The sequence below is a fragment of the Terrapene carolina genome, unplaced genomic scaffold (genome assembly GCF_002925995.2).
Source record: "Terrapene carolina triunguis isolate 2854851 unplaced genomic scaffold, T_m_triunguis-2.0 Scaffold233, whole genome shotgun sequence".
In the NCBI taxonomy this organism is placed as follows: domain Eukaryota; kingdom Metazoa; phylum Chordata; order Testudines; family Emydidae; genus Terrapene; species Terrapene triunguis.
In genome coordinates this window covers 8622003-8641535 of record NW_020664584.1, presented here as the reverse complement: position 1 = coordinate 8641535, position 19533 = coordinate 8622003, and the positions used below count along the sequence as shown (strand labels likewise).

Here is a 19533-nt window from a genome sequence, read left to right as displayed (position 1 = left end):
GTGATGCTGTTGCAAAAAAAGCAAACATGATTCTGGGATGTATTAACAGGTGTGTTGTGAGCAAGACACGAGAAGTCATTCTTCCGCTCTACTCTGCTCTGGTTAGGCCTCAGCTGGAGTACTGTGTCCAGTTTTGGGCACCGCATCTCAAGAAAGATGTGGAGAAATTGGAGAGGGTCCAGAGAAGAGCAACAAGAATGATTAAAGGTCTTGAGAACATAACCTATGAAGGAAGGCTGAAAGAATTGGGTTTGTTTAGTCTGGAAAAGAGAAGACTGAGAGGGGACATGATAGCAGTTTTCAGGTATCTAAAAGGGTGTCATAAGGAGGAGGGAGAAAACTTGTTTACCTTAGCCTCTAAGGATAGAACAAGAAGCAATGGGCTTAAACTGCAGCAAGGGAGGTCTAGGTTGGACATTAGGAAAAAGTTCCTAACTGTCAAGGTGGTTAAACACTGGAATAAATTGCCTAGGGAGGTTGTGGAATCTCCATCTCTGGAGATATTTAAGAGTAGGTTAGATAAATGTCTATCAGGGATGGTCTAGATAGTATTTGGTCCTGCCATGCGGGCAGGGGACTGGACTCGATGACCTCTCGAGGTCCCCTCCAGTCCTAGAATCTATGAATCTATGAATCTCCAGCGTGTGTTTGTCTCTGTACTCCATCTCCCAAGGTAATGGCTAGTTAAGCCAGCGGCAGGAGCCATGCCCCTCAGCACTGAGCAGATACACAAATACATTACGATTTAACAAAACTCTCCCGTGTCCTTGTGCTTCTTCAGAGATTTTTCAAATGCTCAATGGCCCTGTCAGTGATTCATGGGGATGAATGTGCTTCATACCTCACCACTCCCTCTGAGATTAGTGAGTCGCTCCCCCCGTGCTCTCATCCCCCTTGATTCATAGTGTCACTTTCACTCCAACTGCTCTTTCCCACATTACTCCCCCCGCTGCTCTCACTTTCCATTTTCTGGGGCTTTCCCATTGCAGCTTAGTCTTCCACTTCAAATAATCAAAGCCCATATTTCTTTCCAGGGCTGGAGTAGTTTATACCGAGCAGTGGAGTGAGAGCACTTGGGAGTGAGAGCACTGCTCACCCAGAAACATGAGAAAATAACAAAACCAGAGTAAAATAAACAGACCTTCATCCCAGTTCTAAGTGCAACTCACAGCGCACGGAACAGCACTTCTAGATACACGCAGGTGCACTGGACCAGTGGTTCTCAACCAGGGGTACACGTACTGCTGGGGGTACACAGAGATCTTCCAGCGGGGACATCAACTCATCTAGATATTTGCCTAGTTTTACAATAGGTAACATTAAAAAGCACTAGCAAAATCAGTACAAATTAAAATTTCATACAATGATTTGTTTATACTGCTCTATATACTATACACTGAAATGTATGTACAATATTTATATTCCAATTGATTTATTGTATAGCTATATGGTAAAAATGAGAAACTCAGCACTTTTTCAGTACCAGTGCGCTGGGACACTTCTGTATTTTAGGTCTGATTCTGTAAGCAAGTCGTTTCTAAGTGAGGTGAAACTTGGGGTACACAAGAAAAATCAGACTCCTGAAAGAGATACAGTGGTTTGGAAAGGTTAAGAGTCACTGCAGTGAACTGTAGAGCCATATCCCATCCGGTAAGGGGCTCCAAAGTAGCAGCAGCAAGAGGATTGTACTGCACAAGTCGCACAGACAACGCGTTTCTCCCGCCAGTCCATAGTTCATTAGCACATGTGCACACTCCGGCAGGGCGCTCAGAATAGCAGCAGCACCAGCAGGGAGATGGCTCCACTAAACAGCTAGTCAACACTTCTGTGGTAGTGGGATCAGGCCTTTAACAAGCACATGCACATCCCAGGGCAAGTTACAGCCCCCCCCCCCCCCCAAATAAACGGTTGACCTAGAGTCACCACAAGTGCCGAGTCCAGGGAAAGTCTAATCTGTTTGGCTAACACCAGAACCAACCCTGCCCTATGCTCGATGGGCTGCCAGCAGGATATTTTTGTGAACTGATAAATAATTTTCCTCATAAAATCCTGCACAGCCAGGGGCCAGTAAGTTGCTTTGTTAGGTGGGTAAAATATCTTTAGTTTTTTCATTATTTTCACTCACTGAAAAGCAGGCGAGTGGGTTCTGTGCCTGAGCTGGTATCTGTTCAAGAGAATTTTGCTTCTCTGGTAAAAATTAATGTAACCACATAATGAAACTGCTGTTGGGGACCCCCCACACACACCTGTTTATGAACAGCCCACCTACCTGAAAGTCTCCCTGAGCATCTTGCATGGATAAATTATTAGAACAAAGTGACAGTCTCTCCAGCGGGACCAGAGGTTGCCCAGAACTGATCCCAGATGCAGCAGCACACTATCCTGCCCCATGCTGGACCTCCATGCCCATAAGTGCCGCTGTGAGATCAGTAAAGGACACAGAATATTCCATCGTCAGGTCACCAGTCCAAATCCAGCTCAGGAGTAGGGAGTGAAAGTTGGTGCCATCTGGCGACTGTTCTGTGCCCACTGTGAAATGAGCTGGTGCCTCGTGGGCTCAGTCCAGCCCCTAAAAGGCAGGTGTACAACAGCCCAGAAACCTGCATCAGAAGAGGCTGTCCCAGGAGCGTGACTGCATGCTGACTGAACTACTCCTTATCCCTGGGGACGGGCCTGTCTCTAAGTTACTCATCACCATGGCGAAGTTCCTCCCCATCGTGGGACCCCCGGCTCCCGCCTGAGCCTGAACATCTACACTGCAATTAAACAGCCCCTTAGCCTGAGCCATGCAATCCAAGTCAGCGGACGTGGGCCAACTGCACGTGTTCAGCTGCAGTGTAGACGTCCCCATAGCCACTTCTCGCTCCACTTAACTATAGTTCTTTATTACGACAAGCATTTTCCTACCCCCTCGCTCTCCACCCTCCCCCTGCTCCTCTCTCACTCACTTTCCTCAAATCCTCTCTCTAGCCTCTCCCTCCTTGTATCTCTATTGCCTTCCAAGCTGCTGCTGCTGCATCCCCTGCTGCTCCCTGCCATGCCAAGCGCTCCTGCTTTCCCTTCCCCCCAGCCACACCTTCCCCTGCTACCAGCCCCACTGCCAAGTGCCCTCGTCTTCCCCATCGAGGCAGAGCAGAAGGGGCACATATATAAAACACATACAGTGAAACATGTCCGGAGCCCCCCACATTATGCGTCACTTCAGCAGACCACTGGGATGGTTTGGCATCAGCCCCCCCATACACAGACCATGCCCAAGTCACACAGCACAAGTCCACAGCTTTCTGATGGCCCGAGGTGCGGTGCCAGCGAGGTGCAGACACAGAACGCTGCAGTGTATAGGGTTGGGGAGTGCCCCTTCAAATAGGTAGGACACTTTCTTGTGGGCTTCCTTGTTTCCTGTCGCAGAAGGTTCTAGATCCTAACAGAGCAGCCGTGTGTAGCTAGGCCTGGTATGTGTGCATAGCTACCGTACACCGATATTTGGACCCAACTGCATCCATGTGGTTTCCTCATATTCTCAATGTTGTGCAGAGATCAAAGTCACAGCCTGCTAATGCACGTCACCAATGCAGGGCTGGAGCGACAATGCTGTCGTTATACACGGTAACCGACTGACATAGCAACACAGCTGCACATGGAGCCTTACAGATCTCTAAGGGGGCAGATCCCTGCTTGTAACTGGGCTGGCTGACTCTGGTGTGCCCCCTTGTGGCCTAGGGTTCTGCTACAGGCAGTCTGCCTCAGTTTCTCCTCTTGAACTGTTCAAATAAACTTCACTTTCGTGGTCAAAAAATACCCCTCCTTGGGGACTGGGTTTATTAATATAAAATCAACTGTGAATAAAACACAACCCCCCAACCCAAGTCCATGCATAGGTCCACACAAGCCAAGGTTTCTCTTCCAACTCCCAGGCCTTCCGGCCTGGGGTCTTTGCAGTCTCTCCCCGGCCCTGCTCCCTGGAGAGCTTTCCTCACTCTCTGCAGGGCTCATTCTCTAATCAGAGCTGGCCTGTCACACTGCCCCAAAGGCCTTGCAATCTAAACAGAAAACACACCCAGAAGAGGGCAGGGAGCAGCCTTGACGTCAGTGGGTGCCACTCACCAGATTAAAGTTACGCATCTGCTCATGTACCTCCAGAATTGGGATCTAAACCCCTTCGTGCTCACTCCGCACCACAGAGGAAGGGCTGGCGTTTAAGCACCGGGACTGTTTGGGTGAATTCTTCTGTCGCTGAGCTGAATGCAGAGGGACGGGAACACTGACGGGAGTTCAGTTTACACAGTTTTCGTTACCCAGAAGGCCAGGTTCCTTGTCCTTATCTGGAATGCTGTGCACAAACAGCAGCACTGAAAAGCCCGGGTCAGTCAATGCTAATGGGCTGTATCTGGCTAATGGGCTGTATCAGGAACGCTGACCCTGGAGTCGAGACACTCAATGATCTCAGATCCTCAGGCCTCTGCATCTTGTCACAGACACCAGCCAGTGACAGCTGGCCACGATGACACCACAGCTGGTGGGATTCAAAGGGAGAAGGAGAGCTGTTCTTATGCATCCCCCTGCCCAGAGTCATGTGGAGACACAGCTCCCCAGACCGGCCTTCTTGGCAGCATGTCAGACTGTGTACAGATGACAGCAGCATTGATTTTGTGGGCTGATGGTCTGATTCGCAATGCACCCTGCTCACCGCTGTGTGCCTTCTGGCCATGCTGGGTCATCTGCTGTGGACACCGGGGTAAACCTGCCTTGTCAGGCAGTGGGTAAACTGGAGCCTTCTGCTATGCTCTAAAGCACCAGGGCTAAAGGCAGCACTTCAGGCCTGGCTCTTTATAATTTGTGTTTCCAACACAAGGGCAAGTGACCTGTATTGGGGAGGGCTCCAAGGTTGCCCAGAAACTGGAGCGACAAGAAGGGAGAGATAATTTATGACAGTTTTTCACACCCACCGGTTCCAGCCTGGAGCATTTCTCAGAACGTCCAGTGGCACTTCCCAACTCTGGGCCCAATCCTGGGCTGTCTCCTGCAACACGCTGACCCATGGGAGCTGAGGGTGCTCTGCACCTCACAGGAGCCAGTTGTTCAGTTTAACTCACCAGTACTTCAATTCCCATTGAAGCCAGCGAGTTCCAGTCCAGCAAACACCCCAGAATCGGGTCCCCACTGACGTCGCCAATTGAATTTATATTTTTATTGGAAACATTTTTGTTCATAGGCAGGACGTTCCCCTCTCAGACACAGACACATCTAATGTCGAGCGTTATCATTGTTATGTGGGGGTGAGGCAGTGACACCGCTCACTTAGGCTGTTGGCATAATGGCTGCCTTCCATTCAGGCTGCATGTGGGAACAATTACATGCCCCTGTCTTAGCGATAGCGGAAACAATGGACAACCAGAGCCCAAGGGCTAGACTGTGTGCAAACCTGGGCAATGTCTGGGCCATGCGGTCCAAGAGGTGGGGCAGATAAAGGCACGGGTGGGTGATTAATTTGATTTTGCTGTGGTGTGTCTGTGTGCGTATAGGAGAGATGCAGGAGAAATCCCACAGAAACTGACAGAGAATCAGCAGAAAGCTAAGGAGACAGCCAAAAGGCAGTGTGGCTCTCAGAAAAAGCCTAGAGAGAGCTTTTGAGCTGAGTGCTGGCCGGCAAGAGGCTTGGTAGTGTGAACAAAAAAACTGTCTCCTGCCGTTTGATTCCTACCTTGTTCAGGGAAACAGAACTTTGTACATCTTTGTAAATAAACACGATGGCATCAAAGAAATACCTGACTCCATCATTAAGTTCTCTTCTTAATAGAAATAACCAGTAAGCCCCAAATATTGGCGAACTGCTCATGTCAAAAGAGGTAACATCATTATTTATTATTTGTATTGTGGTCGCCTAGAAGCCCCAGTCACAGACCAGGACCCCTGCGTAGCAGGCGCTGTACAAAAACAGAACTATAAACCCTGCCCAAAAGTACTTACAATCTAAGTATAACCAAGTGTTCTCTGGAAAGAAACTCCCTGGGCAGCAGGAGCTGACCTAAAAGTCAAATGTTACATCAGAGTCAATGGAGACAAATGTGAGAATGACCCTCAGAGGCTACGTCTAGACTACGAATGAGGGGTGTGATTCCCCTGCTCATGTGCCCATACTCGCGGGAGTGCAATGAGAGCTAGCATGTGTATAAAGAGCAGTGTCGCCAAGGTAGCACGGGTAGTGGCAGCTGGGTTTGTACTCAGCATGGCTCAGCCTTGCCTCCACTGCTACTACTACTGCTGCTGCGGCTACACTGCCATTTATACGCAAGCCAGCTCGAAGAGTATGTGCACATGAGCACAGGAATCACTCCTCTAGCATTCAGTGTGGACGTTGCATGAATGATACCAAGCAGGGCTAGAGGGCTCCAGCTCACACAGAGACGGAGACCTGCTCAATGGACAGAGTTGGGGCAGAGCTGCTTGAAATATTCTGAGCAACACATTTTTTTTTTTATGGGGGAGACGAAAACAAACAACCAAAACAGACAATTTGGTGGAAAATTTCATTCTGGTCAAAATGTTCCATTTTTCCAGTGATAAAACATCCCCATATTGATTTCCAAAAACTGTCTTTGAAAACCAAAAAAATGCTGGGGTTTGGTTTCTGTTTGTCATGAAATAAAATACAATTTGCAGGGAATTCCGAAAAAAATTGAACATTTTTCAAAATTTCCCCACAAAAAATAATTGGCCTTTTTTGACCAGCTCTAGTCAGGAGCAGCCCTGAAGAAGCATCACTCTGAAGAGTGGCTGAGAATTACTGGGAGAGATGGATGGACAGAAGCAGCTCTGGGTCTGGGAACAGCTGCACAAATGGATGAACAAAGAACAGCAATGCTGAAGAGGCCTTTGCATAGCAGTGGGTGGGAAATAGATGATACAAGGAGAGGACCAGTAATGAAGAAGCCTTAGTTCCACGGGGAATGGTCGATATGCATCTTGGCAGGGGGTTGGACTAGATGACTCTTGCGGTCCCTTCTAACCCTATGATTCTATAGACAGATGGACAGAAGCAGTTCCAAGAGGTCAGGGTCTAAGATAATTTCACAGTAGGAGGTGTCCTCTATGTGCAAAAGAATGCTCACAGGCCTCGCTAACTATTCCCAAGTTTATGAGCATGCTGAGCTATATCTGCCAGAGATGTGGTGATAGCTCGCTGAGACTGGATCTGGACCTGAATCCAATGGCTCTGCCCTTGGATAACATCCCACAATAGGGGTAAATACTGGTAAACATCATATCTTTATTTTTCTGGTAACCATTTCTGATTTTTATGCCTCATTACTTGGACTCACTTAAAAAATCTCTCTCCTTATAATTAATAAACTGTTTTACTATTTTATCTAATCCAGCGTGTTTAAATTGAAGTGTCTGGTTAATTATTTAAGATAATAAGATGGCATGTTATTCCCTTAAAGGAATAATGGATTTAATATATTTGTACTGTGTCCAGGAGAGGGCTGGGCAGTGCAGGACATACATGTCTGGGGGAAGATCTGGGACTGGGGATATGTTGGGGTCACCTGCAGTATAACCCAGGCTGGTGAAAGCCAAGGTGTAGCTGGCAGGCTGCAGTTACACACAGACACTCAGGGTATGACCTGCATGCTGTTTGTGCGTGGCCCAGGTGGGAGCTACTTCAGCAAAGCATGTGAGGCACCCAAGGTTGCAGGGCAGGGGTGATACAGCCCTCTGCTGGTCTGGATTGTGCCCTGGTATGTCACACTATAATCTCCTTTGCTGCAGATTGAGCCCCAATGGACCTACCAAACAATGGATCACTGTTCTCTTTATAACAGCCCTTAACATATTTGAAGACTGTTATCAGGTCCCTCCTCAGCAGTCTTTTCTCAGGGCTAAAAATGCCCAGTTTTCTTAACCTTTCCTCATCGGTCAGGTTTTCTAAACCTTTTATCATTTTAGTTGCTCTCCTCTGAACTCTCTGCAATTTGTCCATCTCTTTCCTAAAGTGTGGCACCCATTATTGGACACAGCACTCCAGCGAAGGTCTCGCCAGTGCTAAGGAGAACACGACAATTGCCTCCTATGTCTTACAAACAACACTCCTGTTAATACACCTCAGAATATTAGCCTTTTTTGCAGCTGAATCACATTGTTGGCTTATAGTCAATTTGTGATCCACTATAGCTCCGAGAACCTTTTCAGCTGTACTGCCACTCCTAGCTAGTTATTCCACACTCTGTGGCTGTGATTTTTCCTTTCTAAGTGCAGTGCTTTGCATTTCTCTTTAGTGAATTTAATCCTTTTGATTTCAGACCAATTCTCCAATTTGTCAAGCTTGTTATGAATTCTAATCCTATCTTCCAAAATTCTTGCTACCCCTCCCATCTTTCATATTTTCCACTCCATTATCCAAATCATTAATAAAAATATTGAATAGTACGGGACCCTAGACAGACCCCAACAGATACACCCTCCCAGTTTGACAGCAAACCATTCATAACTACTCTGAGTATGGTTTTTCAACCAGTTATGCACCCATCTTATAGTAATTTCATGTAGCCCACATTTTCCTAGTTTGCTAATGAGAATGTCACATGGGACTGTGTCAAAAGCTTTACTAAAATCAAGATACAGTAAAAGCTGTGTTATCCGGCACTTTACCAACCAGAAAGCTCTATAAACTGGCATTTCTGATCTTCAATAGGGACTGGTTGGTGCAGGGCCGGCAGGCTCCCTACCTGGCTCCGCATGGCTCCCTGGAAGCAGCAGCATGTCCCTGCTGCTCCTAGGTGGTGGAATGGCCATGGGGGCTTGTGCGCTGCCCTGCCCCACCCTGCCCTGAGCACTAGCTCCGCAGCTCCCATTGGCCAGGAACCGCGGCCAATGGGAGCTGCAGGGGTGTGCCTGTGGGCAGAGGCAGCACACAGAGCTACCTGGCCGTGCCTCTGCCTAGGAGTAGCAGGGACATGTCGCCACTTCTGGGGAGCCGCCCGAAGTGAGTGCCGCCCAGATCCAGTCCCCTGAAACTCCTCCCATGCCCCAGTCCCCTGCCCCGAGCCCCCTCCTGCAGCCAAACTCCGTCCTAGAGCCTGCGCCCCGCACCCCCTCCCACGCCCCAACCCCCAGCCCTGAGCCCCCCCCGCACCCAAACTCCCTCCCTCTTAGTTAACCAGAATTTTTGACTTACTGGCACCCCCCATTCCCCCAATATGCCGGATAACTGCCTCCCCCCATCCACTAGTCCAGTAGCCCTGTCAAAGAAGTTAATTGGGTTGGTTTAGCATGATTTGTCCTTGACAAATCCATGCTGGCTATTCCTTATAACCCTATTATCCTTTAGGTGCCTACAAACTGATTGTTTAATTATTTGTTCCAGTATCTTTCCAGGCATCAAAGTTAGGCTGACTGGTCTATAATTCCTCTTTCTTCCCCGTTTGAAGGACAGGTCCTATGTTTGCCCTTCTCCAGGCCTCTGGGACCTCACCCATCCTCCATGTAGAAGATAATCACTAACGGGCTGACGCTCTGCTCTGCCATAGGCTTCCTGTGTGACGTTGGCCACATCAGTCAGTCTCTCTGTGCCTGAGTTCCCCATCTGCACCAGGGAGATAACAGCCATGCACAGCCTGACGGGGGGGTGCGAGGACAACATTAGAGATTGTGAGATGCTCAGATACTGCGGCAGCGGGGGGTCATATAACGAACATAGAGAGATATTCTTCTTCTGATCTTTTATTCCTTACCGATAAAATCAGCTTTCATTTAAAATCTCACGGCAAACTTCATTATGGTCAGCCATTTAAAACGCTCTTCATCCACTGGGCTGGCTCTGCAGCACCTCACACCTGTGCTAAGTGGGTATCAAACACCACCCGATCAGACTGCAAGCTGCACAGCATGCAGAGGGCACTGTCTTTGCAGCCTGTCAATTGTGTAAGATGGCATAAGCAGGTGGAACCCCCCTTACTGTTTGCTTTGATAGCCGCCGATAGATAAGTGGGATCCATCCTTTCACCTGAAGATCTCACTGACAACCTGCTGATTCCATACCCGGGGAGTGTCAGGGAGACTGATTCAATGCCAGAGCCCCGCAGGGTGCTAACCTGCCAGATAAGCTCAGACCAAGCCACCATCTCTATAGTTATTTCTACTCTCTGAGCTCTGGCAGTTCAACACATTCCAGATCCAAGCATCCGCACCAGAACAGGAACCATTTCACAAGTCATCCTGCCTGAGTGGTTCAGCCATGTTGCATCTGAGCAAGGATGCAGTTTGCGGGCTGGTTGCTCACTTTAAGTTTCACAGTCTCACCTCCAAGACAAACAGGTCTAATGCAAAAGCTGTCGGTTCCACCTGAAACCTGGCTAAGGGGAGAAAAGTCTGCTGGAGATGACAGAGCAGAGAACCAACAATCAGGCTTCTGACAACGGAATCCCCCTTGGAGCTCACAAGTCCGTGCAGCTGCTAGGCAAAAATTGAACAGACTCTAATCTCTGGTAATACAAACATGGTGGTGGCAGCTGTCACCGCTCATGCTAAACCCTGTGTTCCATATGCTGGAGACCCTGCAGAATGGTGGAAATGGAAAGACAGCAGGCGCCCTGATCTTGCTACTACCGTAATGCAGGGCGGTGGGGGAAGGGAGGTTGTTTTCCTCTGCAGCCCGAGGCACGGTCAGTTGCAGGTTTAAACTAGTGTAAACGGTGGATTCTCAGTAACTTGAAATCTTTAGACCATGGTTTGAGGACTTGAGTAACTCAGCCAGAGGTTAGGGATCTATTACGGGAGTGGGTGAGTGAGGTTCTGTGGCCTGCGATGTGCAGGAGGTCAGACTAGATGATCTTCATGGTCCCTGCTGACCTTAGAGTCTATAATGCGGTTAAAGCAAAAGAGATCTAGGTTTAGTTCCTGGCCTTGCAACAGACTTGGAGTTAGGTGCCTACTTACCTTTGAGGATCTGGCCTTCATCTTTCTGTGCCTCAGTTCCTGTCTTACTGCAGGGAAAACTGTGTTAACTCAACGGGGCAGGGGAAAGTCATTAATGTTTGTGAGCTACTGAGATACCATGACAATGAAAGCGTTGGAAAGAGACGACCTCTCTGCCCAGCAGTCTGAGACTCTCTTTGCTTGTGCTGAGGATCTACTCAGATCAGAGAGTCCAGCTGCTCCCAGATGGTGTAGAAAGCCTAGGGCCAAATTCCTCCCTGGTGCAACTCCGTTTATTTAAATGGATGTATGCCAGGGATAAAATTGGCCTCCATCATTTTAAAAAGTGCAATTTGTCCTTACTCTGGTTCAAACATTAAATACAGCATTTCCATACCATCTGGATGTACGTTGCGTAGAATGATACACTAGGGTAGGCTTTGATCTCCGTAACAGTGGAATTCTGGAGTAACTCTACTGTTCCTCTAGGATATCTCCAGCCTATAGAAATCAGAACTTGGCTCACTATTTTCATTGAAAGTAGCCTCAATTCTCAGTCACTCTAAGTCCCATATGAAGGCCCCTTTATGCTGACAGGGTGGGGCAAAGCAGCCTTTATGTAAATGAGAATTGAGGTCCCATGTGTCACTAACACCACAGAATTGTCATTGTTTTGATCCCATTGCATGCTTCTATCTCGGCCTAATACGGTTTGACGGTGGTGCATATTTCTGAAACAGATTTTTAAACTGCAAACCAATGTAACATAATTTTAAATGGATGTTGCTTGGAATGAATTCACATAAATCTGATAGTGATTGTCTCCAAATGTTGGACTCTGCAGCCACATTCATATCTGGTATTCAATGAATTTTAATATCTGACAATTCCAGGATGTGGATTTATCTCATGCCTAATATTTATTGCAGAGGTTTATTTGCACCAATCTCCAAATGTCACCCTATCCACAAACAATGGAGTTTTAAATCCTGCTTCACATCCTCTTGGCTAGGACATTATAGTACTTACTCTGAATGATGCCTGTCAATTCCACTGAACAGCTCCCACAGCTCCTCTGAGCTTAAAATACCATCAGCAAAATAGTTCTTAAACTCTTCAAATGACAGCTTGCCGTCATCTGCATGTAAATAAAAAGAGAGGAATAATTATACAGCTGCAAAGAGAAGTGAATCAGGCCATGTAAAGTCTATACAAGAAGCGTGGGCTGACTGGGAGTGTTCTGGATGGTCATAGACATTTCAATGGAACCACATTCCATCAAAGTACACAGGGCTGTCAAAACAGAAATACTTGATGAAATCTAGTCGATTTCCCCAGAATTTTGTTTTGGAAGAGATGCAAGGAAAAAGAGCCCTGATACTGTCAAAACGTCAAAGCGACATTTGGGGAAGGAAACGTTTCCATTTTGCATTTTGAAAGAACTTTTCATTTCCCATTTGTTTACACTATAAGACAAGCACATTTTTAAAGTTGAATTTTGTCAAAACAAAACTTTTGAAGTGAACTGAAACAAAAATTGGGGGGGGGGGGCTTTTCCTTCAGAGTGTTTCAAAATGTTCAGTTATCACCATACACTAAACCCACCAACCCAAATGAGACCAAAGTATTAAGCCCCCAGTTCTCTCTCCGATTCAGAATGAAGTCAGATTTTGCAATCTACGATCCTTCACCAAGCAGAACTTCTGTTCTCTGCACAGCTCTAATAATAATAACACTTAGTCCTTCTATAGCTCGTTCCAGGCGAGGCCCACAAAGCACACCGCAAGCATGCATTAATTAAGCCTCATAAAATGCCTGTAGTTCAGTATTATTATCCCATTTTCAGAAAGGAAAATCTAAGGACCAACTCACTGACACTGAGGTCTGCTGGGCTAGTGACAGTCTCCCAGAGGAAGCTGCTGAAGCCCCATCACTGGGGGCATTTCAAACTAAGCTTGACAGCAAACTAGTGAAGCTTTTCAAAAGGGACTGGTGATTACGCATGTCTGTCTTTAGCAGTCCAATGTGAGGCGCCTTAAAGGGGCCTGCTCTTCAGAGGACAAGGGCTCAGCATATCAGTTGTCTCACAGTGGGTTCCTAAGAACTGAGATTCCCCAAATCACTTGCCACAGGTGAAAATCTTGGGCTAACCAAACCAAAGGGAATAACCCAGCTCAGAAAGAGGAATTAGGAGGAGGGCTTAACAGGCTTTTGGCCTCTGGATTCTATGTCTTGATTCCCCTCTCACTCATACCACTGTAAAGCAACAGTAATGCCAAAGAAACCAGTGGGGTTATACCTGTGTAACACTGGTGCAAGCAAGTGGCAATTCAGATGAAGAAATAGAGAAGTTACTATGAGTCAGTGGAAGTGCCAGGAACAGAACCCCGGGTGTCCTGATCCCCAGACCCCTGCTCTACCTACTAGTGGTCACATCTTGAGGGAGCCAGCATATTATGATCCAAACTGGCGTTTAAGAAGGACGCCAGGGCTAACACCCAACTCTTGCAAAAAGTGTCATGGGACGCATCAGGCACACAAGTGACTGTTATCCTCTGCCTTGCTGTATAATAGTGGAAAAGAGTAAAATATGGTTCTCCCCCTTCTATGCCAGCAAACGCAGCAACCAGATGCTGCTTGGCAAGTGATCAGAGAAAGGAAACAGCCAGGAATCCAGTTGTGGGGGCAGGGGATCGGAGCCCACAGCTCCCCTTTGAATGTGGCTCTGAGCCCTTTGGCTGCTGTTGCTACAAAATGCATTTGTAAGGCAAGGTCTCCTTTCCCCACCTTGTCAGGCCCACTCAGCAGAGCGGTTCCCGGGAGGACTCTTGACACTACAAAAACGAGGAGTACTTTTGGCACCTTAGAGACTAACAAATTTATTTGGGCATAAGCTTTCGTAGGCTAAAACCCACTTCATCGGATACATGCAGTGGAAAATACAGTAGGAAGATATATATATCCACAGAGAACATGAAAAAATGGATGTTGCCATACCAACTATAACAAGACTAATCAATTAACGTTGGGCTATTATCAGCAAGAGAAAAAAAATGTTTGTAGTGATAATCAGGATGGCCCATTTCCAACAGTTGACAAGAAGGTGTGAGTAACAGTAGGGGAAAAATTAGCACGGGGAAATAGTTTTTAATAAACCTTGACACTACGTGGTTCATCTCTTAAATACAGACATATTCCCATCAGAGTCCAGCCGACATAGCCAGCAGCTTCCAACTGCTGGGGGTGGGGTGGGTGTGATACTGCACCCCATATTTGTCATAGTAATATTATTATAATATGGCTATGACATAATTATGATGCATTTTGTACAAGATAAGTCATGTGAGATGTCATTGGAAAAGTTATGATTTGCTGAATATGATTATCCTATTTATATGCATGTATCATTTTTGTATCTGAAGTTATAAATACTGACTATGTATCTGTACTTCAAATATAGTTACATCTGGGTAATGCCCACTAGACAAGATGCTTTCAGTCTAGATCAGGGATCGGCAACCTTTGACACGTGGCTCGCCAGGGTAAGCACCCTGGCGGGCCGGGCTGGTTTGTTTACCTGCTATGTCCGCAGGTTCGGCCAATTGCGGCTCCCACTGGCCGCAGTTCACCGCTCCAGGCCAATGGGGGCTGCGGGAAGTGGTGTGGGCCGAGGGATGACGCGGCAGGTAAACAAACCGGCTCGGCCCGCCAGGAAGCTTACCCTGGCGAGCTGCGTGCCAAAGGTTGCCGATCCCTGGTCTAGATAGCTGGTTGGGAAGGGCCTATTCAGGGCAATGATCCATTAAGGAAAACAATAGGCCTTAGGAGAAGCTTATCTCCCACCTGGTGAGTTCCTGGGAACACTCCAGACAGCCTGTAAGTAAAGGCAGCTATGACTCTACAAGGACATGTGACCAGGCCACATGATTCTGGAGTCCATCTTGGGATGTCAGTATTTTTCCACAAACCAGTCTGGGAACCAAGTTTTGAAACAAAGGGTTCCCGCCATATGCTAAAGCGATATAAGGCAGGGAGTGACATCATCTGTTGTTTTTCACTCCCCACACAAGAAGACGCCTAGAAACACCTGAGGAAAAAAGACTGAACTGGGGGAAGTGCTGGACCCAGGCTAAAGGGATTTCTAGCCTGTCTATGAAGACCTGAAAAACCCAAACTGTAAAGCTAATGCAGCTTGTGTCTTAAGAATCTACAATTCTGCCTGTACCATCAGCTAGGGTGAGAATCTGCTATTCATATCCAACCTATCTAGTATATTAAGCTTAGTTTGCGGTTTTGTATATTTGCTAGGTAATCTGCTTTGATCCGTTTGCCGTCACTTATAACCACTAAAATCTCTCTTTTGTAGTTACTAAACTTATCTTATGTTTTAATCTAAACCAGTGAGTTTGGAGTGAAGTGTGTGGGAATCTTAGCTCAGAGGGGCTGTTGCATATTCCTCTCCACATTGAGGGGGAGGTGAACTGGACAATAAATTCAGACTGGTTGGGGTTTTGACCAGGGCAGGACAGTACCACTCTCGGGTCCTAAGCTAGAAAGCTGGGACTGTAGACTCTCTTTTGTTGGTTCACATGCAGTGGCTGGTCAGAGATCCTGCATGTAACTGCAGCTGGGTGTGTCCCTGCCTGTGTGGATGCTGGTGGAAATGTAAGACCAGGAGCGTTTCTGCATCTTGTCACAGCAGCACGGTGTGAGAGGGAGCCCAGGCTGGTGGGTCAGAGGGCTCTACGGTATCCCAGTTCCAGGTGGCGCCCCAGGGGGAACCAGTCACAGTAGGTTCTCTTTGCTGAATGGCTTCTTGTTCCTCTCTGGCTCTGGGGCAAATCTTCTGCATTGCAGAGCTGGCAGAACGGTAACACATTGGGCTATGTGGCTTGTCATGCTCTATTTTCCCCCAGGGCAGATGGGCAATGACCTGGGGAGAGATGGGGGGGTTCGCCTTCCCTGCAGTGGGTCACTTGCTAGGATTATCTGGGTAGATCTCACTTAAACATCTCCCTGACATTGCAGGGGTCTCAGGCACTGGGGCACCTCCGCCCGAGGCACAGAACAGTCCAGTCTCCTGTCGGTGTCATTCACTTTGGTCTCATTTTGGTTGTTGGGTTTAGTGCTTAGGTGCTGGGTACTGTTGGTGACCCATGATATTCAGGAGGTGAGACTAGATGGTCTAGTGGTCCCTTCTGGCCTTAAACTCAATGACTATTAGCCAGTACAGGAGGGATTGATAGAAGATTACTCCTCTCAAACTGTGTTTTCATCCATGGGTCCAGCACAATACTTCAAGGCCAATTTTTTTCTGTCAGGCACATTTACTGCAGGTCTAGAACTAGGGAAAACGAGGGATGGGCACAGCCCTCCATCCTGGGCCCTGTGGGACTGACAAGGACTTCACTGGAAAGGGACCTGTTAGTCCTAAAGGCTAACCAGGTAGATGTGTGGCTGTGGTCTGACTATATGAGTTCTTCCAGTAGCAGCTAAGTCATACAGTCCCATTGAAGTCCCATAACAGCCAAAGTCAATGCACTGCAGGAAGCAGAACCCTTCTTTCTCCCCTGTTGTTTGCCTTCAGTCGTATAGGTGCTGGTGGCTGTAGGGAGGAACTAGATCTGGCACAAGTGAGCTGAGGACGAGGCTCATAATGTGCATGTGTTGAAGTGTGCTTTGATTTCATTTCGCTAGCGCTGGCCAATTGGAGGCCAGACGCCAGCTCTGGGCTACATGGGGGTCTGTTCTTGCTTTTGCATAGGCTGTGAATTTGCTTTCAGCATGGGCCAGGGAGGATGCAACAACAGCCAAATTCAAATGAAACCAGAAACAGCATCATCAAATGAACGTCAGGTTATAGGGAAAGAGCAAAGGCCTGGCCTGATATAGAGGTCAGCCTGGATAATGGAAACAAGCACAGGGTATGGGTGCTGCAGGCAGGGGTTAGCACTGATTGTCAGGTTATAGACAGGGGTTAGCCACCTCTCCTATTCCTCTGTTGTAACAAACCCAGATGCCTAGGGCTCTAGGTAATAGCACAGGGCTCACGGGCTGGGACAATTTTTATGAGAGATGGCACAAAGTTCTGTGTGAGATTGGAAGGGCCTGAATTACCAAACATCAGGAGAGCCAGGGTGCCCTGAAAATGTGATCGCATACGTGTGCACCTGGAATATGAAGGGCCTTATAGACAGAACCGTAGGAATTCTGCTCCATTGGGCTCTCAGCCCAAGAGCACCTTATTTAATTTTAAATCTGCAGAAGGGAAGCTGGTTTTGGTGGCAGTTGATTATTTGCTGGGTTCACACAATTAGTAAAACGAGGTTCTCCAGAATAACACAGGATAAGTTCTGTAAATACATCGCTACCCCCACACAAGGCAGTCAGACAGAGACCCTCATACAGCTGGGCCACAAACCAACCACAGATAAGGGGGCTAGGAGGAAACTTCCCCTAGGAGCAAGTTATTCCGTACTTGTCCAGTGGGGCGGGGGGGGGGGGGGGCGGCTATTTCACAGGCCACTGTCAAAGACATCTAGAGAGCAGGTGGGCCCCATGTCTAATCTGGACAGGCAACCCTTGTGCTCCATTTCTTTATCTCCCTAAAGGCTTTCCCAGAGGCAGCCAGGGAAGGAGGATGGGAAGGTTCAGAGCTCTTTTCCTCACAGCCGATGAGATGTTTTTCTTTTCTTTGTCACTTTATTGGCAGACACCTCCATAGGGAAAGCACTAAATCTACTTTCCTACAGGCAGCTTGGGAACAGGGATAGGATACAATGTCCTGAGTACTCACCGTTCTTGTTGGCTCGTCGAAAAACCTGAAAAGAAAAACACAGAAGGTGTTGTAACAACACTGGGGATAGAGGGCATCGTCTTTTCATTCCTGCGTGAGACAGAAAAGTACCATTCCCTGCTGCAGAGCAAATCAGGACACTCAATTTGCTGACCCCTAACAAGGCGCTAATCTACCCAAATTACTAGGGGTGTGGCTACACAGCAGTGGCATGGGCCATGGCTCAGGCTAGCCACCTGAGTATGTGCCAGGAGCTGGCCAGGATTGTACCTGGGGTGGCTAACTCAAGCCACAGCCCATGCCACTGCAGACACACTGCTACTTTTAGAACACCAGCTGGAGCAGGGCTAGCATGTGTCTGCCTGCCCTGCCCACACGGGGAAGCAGCCTCCCTGCTGCTGTGTAGACACATCCTTGGAGTGTTAATTACCAATGTGGGATGGGTTTGCTCAGAGGAGATTTTCCTTTGCAAACTATTCAAGCTGTTTCTCTCCTCCAATCTACAGAGCCCTGAGGATGCCTGTCTATGATTTAGCAAACTCCAGCATGTGCACAGAGCATCTTTTTGTTCCTCTGCTCGCTTTAGAGTAGCGAGCATGGAGGGATCCAAACTAGAAAGGACCAGATTGCAGCATGTGGCCTGCAACATGCAACAAGCACATGACCATGGTTGTTCCTTCAAAGTCTTCAATGTTTCAGCTCCTTTAAACAAAATAATTACCATGACACCTAACTCGTATAGAGGGCTTTCCCCCCAGTAGATCTGAAAGTGTTTTACAAAGGAAGTCGGTATCATTGTGCCCATTTTACAGAGAGGGAAACTGAGGCACAAAGCAGTGATTCATCCATGGTCACTCAGCCAGCGGTGGAGCCAGGAAGAGAACCCAGGTTTATTGAGGCCCATTCCAGTCCAGTTCACTCTCCACCAGGCCACCCTTGCTTAAAAAGACAACAGCATTAAGCACTTAGTGCAGCATCTCCCGCATTTCACCCATCAGAAAAATCGCTGAGTAACAGCACTAAGGAAATGGGACTTCCCTTCCCTATGTGATCTTCCTTAATAGCAGCCCGTCCAGCCGCAAAACTCCTCCCCCTCTGGTGAGGGCAGAGCAGTAACTGATTCTGTGCCCACTACAACATGCATTTAAGAGTCATTCTGGGTATGATGAAGGAGCTGGCTACAGAAAGTCAGTTTTCTGGCTAAAGTAATTCTGGATAATGGGGTAATCTGTTTCTTTGTTTCACGTCTGATACATTTTGTACTGATTTCTTTTGAGTCTGATGAAAGAATATGGATAATATTAGGCAGGAGGTGGAAAAGAAATTATCACTTGCTTTGACCTGCCACCCACACACCTCAAAAGCAGATGAGCTGAGCTAATGTTAAGGGGATCTCCCTCCACGCTTTATTCCTCTGGGATTGGCTGGTAATTTCAGTACACACTGGCTGACTTCAGATGAATTTAGGAGGTTACAGTCTAGCCTGTTCATTTGTAAGTCACGCCAAAGATGCTGCAGTGTTATAATGTGCCGGGCTGTGAGTGCTCACGGCTGTATCGTGTTCGAGAGGTTATATCTGATCAAAGCTTGTGTGACTTTTAGTCACGTTATAATGAAAACGTAAAAAGGGAAATAACCTTATACTGAGAGGCAGTCACTTCACAGGCTGTGCTCCTCAGTAACAAAACAGTGTTATAAGTCCTGCCCAAATGGAACAGACCTATGATCCATTCCATGTGATAGCCCACCTTGGGCCATACACAACAGATCAATGATCCATTCTGTCAGCTAGCCCACCGTGGGCCATACACAACAGATCAATG

At 47.6% G+C, this 19533-nt stretch overlaps 1 protein-coding gene across 1 annotated transcript in view; it reads right to left on the bottom strand.

Annotated features, from left to right (window-relative positions):
* The window catches only part of NECAB3 (N-terminal EF-hand calcium binding protein 3), a 127056-nt gene that overhangs the window by 78319 nt on the left and 29204 nt on the right, over positions 1-19533 (bottom strand). Inside the window, exons 2-3 of the mRNA XM_026656823.2 lie at positions 17711-17735; positions 11944-12052 (exon numbers count right to left, since the gene is read on the bottom strand). Coding sequence (XP_026512608.1) covers positions 11944-12052; positions 17711-17735 — 134 coding nt within the window. The remainder of the gene's footprint in view (positions 1-11943; positions 12053-17710; positions 17736-19533) is intronic.